This window comes from Podarcis filfolensis, assembly GCF_964270895.1.
Source record: "Podarcis filfolensis genome assembly, chromosome: 8".
Classification (NCBI taxonomy): domain Eukaryota; kingdom Metazoa; phylum Chordata; class Lepidosauria; order Squamata; family Lacertidae; genus Podarcis; species Podarcis filfolensis.
In genome coordinates, this window is record NC_139611.1 from 15,504,883 (window position 1) to 15,513,512 (window position 8,630).

The following is an 8,630-nucleotide window of genomic DNA, read 5'->3' on the forward strand; positions in this document are numbered from 1 at the left end:
CAGAGCAGAAGGAGTCTTGATTTGTATTTATTTTAAAAAATGCTTTGTGCAGCCACGTCTGATCTTGCCCTCTTCTAAAATTTATCTGTCGGTGTGTGTTTTCCTTTTTTGTAAACCTACCGAAGAATACAATGAAATGAGGGTAAGGGGTTTTTCTCAGGATGGTGGAGGGTGTGTGTGCTGTGTCCCATTGGTGTAGTAGCCCTTCTTCTGATAGGAAATGCTGTGCAGGGGGGTGGACAAAGAAATGGGGGTTGAGGGGGGGGTCTGTTGGGGGTGAGTGAGAAATGTCCCAATTTTCATCTGAGCAGCGTTGGAGGGCACGGCTATGCAACCTCTTTCCAACTTCCGATGCATTTTAGGAGAGGCTAAGTAAAATAAAACGATTGCACGTCTCCCTCTGTTGTTGTTTTCCCTTCTTTCGATTCAAAATGTGCCCCTGGACTTGTCATTCCTCCGGATCACTAGTCTTCACCCACGGAGAGGCTCATGCTGACTACCCACTAAAGTGCCATTGGCTTGCCGGGTGGATTTGACTGCCTGCGTCACTCAGGCACAGCTCAGGGAGGGCTTTATAAAAAGCAGGTGCCGCATCCTGCTCTTGAGGAGAAGACTGGACTAGGGAACAGCTCTGTCCCTCTCAGCCTTAGAACCAAGGAGCTTCCGGGGGAACCTCCGCCATGCAGCTGGTGGCCAGGCTGATCGCTGTTCTTCTGCTGGTGTGGAGCATGAGAGCATCCGCCTTGCCCGGGGAGGATAAGTTTTCTGTACAGAGCAGCAGGGTGAGTTGAAAAGGGACAGCGTTCCTTAAAAATTCTAGGGTTTTGTGCAGAAGGCTTTTAAGGTTTCTGGTGCTTTAAAAGATGGGCAAATCCGCCTGGTGGAGGAGAGGAGACTGTGCACAAGAGGGAGGCTTTTTGGAGAGGATGGAAAGGGAATGGGAATACGAACAGATGTAAATAATGGGGAGATCTGAGGAATAAAGAAAGTGAGCAAAAGGGGAGTAAGTCAAATACCGAAGAAGGGTTTTTCCCCCCAAGGTTACTGTCTTCTTTTCTTGAGTAAATAATACCAAACTCAAACTAAGGACTAGCATCGGAATGCAGAGAGAACGAAATATTTTGCAGCGCAACCCCAGAGTCCTGCCTGGCTCAATTAGCAGGACTTATTCCCAGGTAAGTGGAGGCTGGATAGCAGGCTAAGGGAAGGAAGGAGAGGAGAAGAAACAGAAAGAAGGAGAGGGAAGGAGAGTGGGTCCATCAAAGCAAGAGAGAGGTGAGAAGGGCTTTTAGTTAAATGCATGCCTCTTGTTTAGAAAGGATGTCAGCAGTGGCAAAACAGTCCTCTGGGGGGACGCTGCAGCTGAGTGGTAGAGCATCATCTTCGCATGCCGGAGTTCCCAGGTGGAATCTCTGGCATCTCCAGGAAGGGCTGGGAATATCCCCTGCCTGAAACCCTGGATAACTTCTGCCAGTCAGTGTAGACAATACTGAGCTAGACAGACCAAAGGTCTGATTCAAGATAAGGCAGTGTTCTTCTAATGACTACCGTTTGTTTTCTCCTTTTCCTGATCGAAATCCAACAGGTGTGGTTCCCCCAAAAATTTTTTTAGAGAGGTGGGGACTACACCTGTTACATTTCTCCCTGTGGTTAAATGCACCACTGGGAAGTATGTGGGCAGGAGGGGGTACGCAGTACAGTCCTAAACATGTCGACTCGAATGTCCTATTGAAATCAATAGAGTTTGCTCTCAGCTGTTTGAGATTGCAACCATAATTTACAAAGGCACAAAGGGCTAAAATAAAAATTGACTCACGTATACTAAGGGTAATTAGTGATATTAGCTTACTGTTGTGTGCCAGGGAATGAGCTAAGCTATTACTATTTCCAATTTTAAATGCCTTTTTTCGCTGTCACGCTGCGCAAATTAGCTCTGTCTCTTATGAGCTAGCATCTTTATTTGATCAGGGAGATTAAACTACTAGGCAGTGAAGCCTGCATTCCATTTCCCTTCCACCACACATGCATTCTTTGCTAAGCATTAAGTCTATGAATCCTTAACAGCAGGGTGAAATGCAGAAACCCCATCTATGTAGCTTCCTGGGGGCATTGCCTGTGTCAAATCCCTGTCTGCTGTGCTGTTCTGAAATTTTATTTATGTTTATAAAAAACCATTTGCATGTTTCTTCTCAGTCCAAAAAAGCAGCCCCCACCAAAGTGGCTCAAGTGAGGGAGGTGGGTGGATATATTCTATAGGATAAAACCAGGAACAGGATAAAACAAGCAAAGCATGAATATCAGGCACAAACTTCAAAGGAAGCTAAAAGTGAGGGGGGGGAGGAAGTCTTGAGGAAGGGCTGTAGCTTAGTGGTTAGAGCAGAACTTTTCAAACTAGAGCATCTGCTTTACATGAAGAAGGGCCCCAGCACTGATCCCTGGCATCACCAGGTAGGACTGGCCCCATGCCTGAAATTGCTTGAGAGCTGCTGCCAGTCAGTGCAGACAATACTGAGCTAGGCAGGCCAAGGATCTCGCTTGGTATAAGGCGGCACCCTATGTTTCTGTGTCTTCAGGGAAGGGCCATAGCTCATGCTTTGCATGCAGAAGGTCCTAGGTTAAACCTGTGGCATCTCCAGGTATACCCTCTGCCTGGAGAGATGCTGCCAGTCAGTGCAGGCAGTACTGAGATAGATGGACCAACAACCTGATGCAGTATTGCAAAAGGCTGCAGTTCAATGGCAGAGCACCTGCCTTGCATTAAGAAGGTTTCAGATTCTATCCTGGCATCTCCAGTTTTAAAATATCAGGTAGAAGGAGAAGTGAGCATCCGGCTGATGCCAATTATGATAATATATTTCAATCCCACCTTCCTTCCAAGTAGCCATACCTGGCTCGTCTCCCCACCCCATTTCATCCTCACAACAACCCTGTGAGGTGGGTTAGGCTGAGAGAAGACAGGTAACCTAGTGAGCTTCATGGGCAAGTGGAGATTCGAACCCAGGTTGCCCAGGTCCTAGTCCAGCACTCAAACCACTACACCACACTGGCTCTCAGCCTTTGTATGACCTGGCTGACCTTTCTGGGTGCTAGACAGTGATGGATCTTTGGTCTGATCCAGCAACCAGACGCTTCTTACGTTCTCCATGTATTTTATTTCCCACGGTGACTCTCTGTTTTTAAAACACCTTTACACTCTCCGGCAAAGGGGGGGAAGGGACTTTCCTGCTTTCTCTTTGCCCTCTGCCCTACTGCTTGCTTTGTGATTGCAGGAGCAAACCAAAGCCCGAAAAGGTCTGATCCTGAAAATGCTGGCAGATCTACTGGACGGGGTGGACGTGAGCCATGATGGGACGGCTTCCTCCGATGCGGAAGACCTGTTCGAAAGCAACCTGGAGGAAGAGCCCTCTGTGTTGGGGAGGTTACCCCAGCTCACCCAGAGGGATCGCAAAGCCCCCTGTAAAAACTTCTTCTGGAAAACGTTCACTGCCTGCTAACACCACCAGCACCAAGCACTCATTCCCCAGCCTTCCCCTTGTATTTGCTCGTGGATCTGGGGGGGGGGGGCTCCGACTCTTCTCTCACTGTGTAGGGTTGCCAACTTGGTGGCAGGGGTGGGTGGGGATTAATAGGCCTGGCCTGCTCCCGTCTCTTTAACAGAAGTTTGATCTGCAGCTCTTCCTCCTCCCCCCTAGTCCCTCTTTCCTTTTGTGCTATGTATTTAAAACTGTAAGCCTGAGGGCAGGGATCGTCTTGTTTCAATTAGTTCTATGAAAGCTGTTCTTGGAAGACTTCTTGGCTGGACAATGGGGTACAAACGCTCTAAAAAAATAACAATGATAATAAATTGCGTCCAACATTAACTCCACCCAGAGTAGATCTGATTTGCACTTTCCAAAACAATGTGTGACCCGAAACACAGTCGTCTTTCAAAATTTGCACTTCCCTGAATTTTGGAAATGCAGTTCTCCAGCCAAGAATGCTTGCAAATATGTTATATCGGGGCAAAGTGTGCATTTAAAAAATGTATTGTTTTACTGAAAAAAGCATATAAAAACACTATAAAAATATTAGGAACAATTCCTTTGCAAAATGCTTGTATCAGACAAAACCATGTACAAAAAATGTGTATATCAGAAGAAATTTGCACCCAAATGCTGTTGAATGTTCACGGAAACTTGTAGTGTGCTCACCATAAACTAATGTGGCAAATGAAACACAAGAAAAATAAGAAACAGTGAGAAACTGAAATTGACAATTTCACCCATTCCTCAGGCTAAAATTATTATTTGGTTGTAATTACGGTAATCATGCAACCCATGGACTGTAGGCCCCTAGCCATAGAAACGTAAGGGAAAGTAATGCATTTGCAGAAATTGTTTCCCTCCACTGAACGAAGAAAGAAACCTTTCTGGCTGGTGATGTCCCATCAGAGCTGCCAACTTTGTTACCAAACTATGCTCCTCTGCCTTTAACCGTTGTTTGATGTGCAGGCATTGGTATACAGCGCTGCTTATCTCCATGCTGCAAAAAGCTTTCGCCCACTGCTTTCTGCACATCAACAGGTGCTGTTAAAGACATAGGAGAATTCCAGATTATTTCCCCCTATGAATTGGCAACATTATCTTCTACACGGCTCCTCAATTCCCACATCTGGGATAAATCACTGGACTAGGGGTATTCAGGATTTGTGGGTTGCAGTCAACTTTTACTTAGAGTAGACCCACTGGAATGTAAAAGCATGACTAAAGCCACATTCACATATTTGAAGCACTATGATACCACTTTAAGCAGTCATGGCTTCCCGCAAAGAATTCTGGGAGCTGTAGTTTGTTAAGGGTACTGAAAATTGTTAGGAGACCCCTATTCCCCTCTTGGATCTACAATTCCTAGAGTGGTTTAACAATCAAGAGGGAACTCTGCAAACTGCAGCTCTGGGAGGGGAAGAGGGGTCTGCTAAGAACCCTCAATTCCCTTAACAAACTACAACTCCCAGGATTCTTTCGGGGAAGCCAATGACTGTTTAAAGTGGTATGATACTGTTATGATAGGAAGGTGGCCTAATTTAGGTCCATGCATTTCAGTAAGTGTACACCAAACAAAATTTAAAGACGTCCCACTATTTTTAATAGAAATCCATAGATGAGTGTGTGTACTTTTGTGACAGAGACTGAAATGGATTTCTTTTAGCTGGCATGGAGCAGACGGAGGGTTGTCACTGGGGGCCTTTGCAACACAGAGCGGAAAATAACCGACCACATGTCAGTCTCTGCAGATCAAACAGGGCTGTTGAAAGGAACATGGAAACAAGGGAGCAGTTGAGACAATGGCTCTGCCCCACATTGTGCATCATCTCTGGCCTCACTAAATTACTGTACAAAAAAAAAAACACTCAACCAGCCATTGTTTTAAAAAGCATCTGTCCATCTTGTGGGGTTTCGTTTGCTCTCTCCCTTTTTTTTAAGAAATAAAAAATCTTCATCCGATGTTTCAAACTTTTGGTTTCATGATGGTTCCATCCACAAATAAAGCATGACCTATGGGCGCCTTGGGAATACGACCTGAAATTTGTTTTTTCCTTTTTTTCCTTACTACCGTGGCACGTCCTTCGAAAGCCTGCTTCCAGGCTTGGATTCCGGACAGATCAAAACGCACAGAGTAAAATGATAATGTTTGCTCCCATGAGAGGGAGCAATGGCCACCACCTTGGATGGCTTTAAAAGACATGACCAATTCATGGAGGAGGGAAAGGCTATCAGCTCTGGCTATGCTCTACTGTCCAAGGCAGTTGGCCTCCATTTGTCTCACCAGACAATGGAGTATGCTTCTGCATTAGCAGTGGCCTTCCTGGGGTGCGAGCCTGGGCAGCGTATATGAAGGTCCTGGGCTGCCCAGACAACAAGACCCCCTCTTGGCCTCACTGATGTGGTCCAAAGGAAAGCAGAGCAGTACATTTGGCAACAGCTTGGCTGCAGGACCTGCTGATAGGAGGCATACAATCATCTTAGGGACTCTACTCCAGATTTGTGAAGGTTTATGCGTTAGTCTTTTCTTCTCCTGAAGATATCCCTCAAGGCAGCAGAGGTTTAGGATCAGAGTTTTCCTTCTCCTATTAGGGCTTTCTTCCCAGGTTGATGAGCCCCATCTGCCCCCCACTTCCCTTTACAGCATGTGCAGAAACCACCTACTTGACTGTTAGACCCACTATTGGTGTGATGGCCTGGGATTCGGAGTCAGGTGCTGAACCTGAGGAATCCCAGCCTGCACAGGGTTCCCCGCCTCCAGAACCAGCTGAGCCGGGTCTGGAGCTTGAGCCTGAAGGGTCCTCACCTGTGCTGGATCCTCAGGTGCAGGCACCAGCTGAGTCTGCTCTGGCTCCTGAGGTGATGGAGGACCCATTGCCTGCAGGTGCTCCACTCTCAGCCCCGTCAGAGGAAGCTGAGGTTGCCTCTGGGTCCAGTAACCCTCCAGCCTCTCCTGGGCTGCAGAGGCTTAGGGCAGAGAGGCGGGGGGAACTAAGTTCCCTCAGGAGAAGTGCTCGCCTCCAGGCCAGGAGAGGCAAGTCACCTGAGGATCATGGCCGTCCTATGCCTCGGGGCAGATAAAAGCCAGCCAGCCCCAGTCTCAAGTTGTGGAAGCAACATTGTTGGTCACCAGTTCCTGCCTGAACCCTGCCCTGCACCCAGCCTCAGCTTTTACGGACTGCTTCCATATTGCTCCTTCAACCTCAGACTGGACTAGGACCTCGTCTCTCAATCTGCCCATGGAACCAGCACAATTGGCCTTGTCTGCTCAATTCTCCAGAGACTGGATTTACATGCAAGGGAAGTCCCTAACTCATTGAGTGTTTGAGACCCATCAGATACCCCTCACCTGGTTTAGCTGGTCATTCAAAGCCGTTCCCAGGGTGTGGCCACTGCCACATGCTGACAGCTTCTTGGAGCCATAGGTGAGTGAGAGCTGAGTGCAGGGTGAGGACCTAAAGGGGACAAACTACCCCAGAAGGAGCACAATGTGCCCCCCCCCAACCAGAGGTACTATCCCTCCCCTAACATCCCATACTGCCCATAGCCTCTGAATACCAGCCGTAGGGAGCTGTTGGACTTATGTGATGCTTTCAGGTTTCCCAGAAGAGACACCTGGTTGACCACTGTGAAAATAGACTGCTGGAACCGGCAGCCAAGCTCTTCTTATGTTCTTAAGTTGGCTGGCTTTTTGGAGCCTCTCCAGACAGAAGGCTGAAAGAAATTGCTCATTCTCCCCCATGCTAGGGAGAAGGGTGTTCCCAGGTAGCTACCAGAAATAAATGGACCCATAGGCAGCCAACTTCCAAATTCCAGTTGTTGGGAATCACAAGTATAGTGTTATTGTGACAAAGGTTCATCTTTTCCAACATCTGGGTTGCAGCTGCAAAGAGCTGCAAAAATACGTAGTGTGGGGACTTTCAAAGCATATCCCGAGGACTAGGAAGAGGGAGGGATGGAAGAACACATTTTCATCCGTTTCGTTACAGCAATGGCTGGGTTAGTTTCTGGCCCTCCTGATGTTGCAAAACCCACCATTCCTGACCATGCTGGCTGGGGTTAATGGGAACTGTAAAGGGTGTGCTTATTTCTCAAGCATTTCAGCTCCAATTATCACTGACTGTAATTTCTGTATTCCATTGCCATTCAGCTCCCACCTGAGTTTGCAATCCTTGTGAACGATACTGATGCCAACAAAGGAAACACACTGAATGTTAATTCACCACGGACAATGAACCAGCAGCTACAGACAAAGGACATTACACACACACACACACACATACCAGCAGCAGCAACAGCAGCATCCCCACCACTTTTGCCTTGTCCCTCTCATGTTTGCCTAAAAACCTACACAGAAACCAGTGCCAGGATGGAAACGCTCTTCAGCAGCCTCCTCCCGAGAGGCAGAAGAACCGCACAGCCAGAATCAACGAGGCATCGAAAAAGCAGCCTGACAACCAGCAAAGTGCCAATGAGAAATGTGCCCTTTGCAAAGGAAGACAGGTGGTGTGTGTGAGGGGAGGTGGTCACATTAGTAGGAATTGCTCATCACCCTAGGGGTGAAGTCAGGAGCCTTGCAGCCAACGCAGATGACACTGAAGGTGACGGAAGGCTTGTAGTGATCCACGCCTCCCTCTGCCCAGCGCTGGGCCATAGGGCTTTTGCATAGTCAGTTTCATGTGAAGAGAAAATACCAGAGTTGTGTTTTTTTTTAATGTGCACTTCCAAGTTACTTTCATTTTCTTTCTTTTTTTATATAATTTTTTATTGAGTTTTACAATTTAACAATCAACCAAACAACATGTAACAATTATAAAGGAGAAGAAAACTCTTCCCCATGGCTTCCCTCGGCTTTCCCTTCTGATTCTTTAAATATTTACTACTTCTGCTTGTTATCTTACCTTTATGATCTTACACCTAAATGCTCTATATTCTAATCATCTTCATCCCAAATTTTCTTTCATAATTACATCTTGCACTCAGTTACATTCCATATTATTATTTCTTGACCTTTGAACTTACTTTCTTGTTTGTAAGTGTTTAGTCAAACCCTGCTAGTGAGTCCAATTCTTTGCAGTATTTCTGTAAGTACAATATGAAACCTTCCCA

The 8,630-nt window shown here is 46.8% G+C and overlaps 1 protein-coding gene across 1 annotated transcript; it reads left to right on the top strand.

Annotated features, from left to right (window-relative positions):
* The first annotated feature begins 320 nt into the window (after positions 1-320).
* Positions 321-5,554, top strand: LOC310768477 (somatostatin-2-like). Its single transcript, XM_083626597.1, has 2 exons — positions 321-782; positions 3,270-5,554. Exons 1-2 carry the CDS (start codon positions 681-683, stop codon positions 3,492-3,494), a joined length of 327 nt encoding a protein of 108 aa, XP_083482723.1. The 5' UTR covers positions 321-680; the 3' UTR covers positions 3,495-5,554.
* The last annotated feature ends 3,076 nt before the right edge of the window (positions 5,555-8,630 follow it).

Excerpts from the sequence above, each read along its gene's own strand:
- LOC310768477 (XM_083626597.1), top strand. The coding sequence starts at position 681 with ATGCAGCTGGTGGCCAGGCTGATCGCTGTTCTTCTGCTGGTGTGGAGC. Across the intron at positions 783-3,269 it reads TTTCTGTACAGAGCAGCAGG|GAGCAAACCAAAGCCCGAAA; the intron begins GTGAGTTGAAAA and ends TTGTGATTGCAG.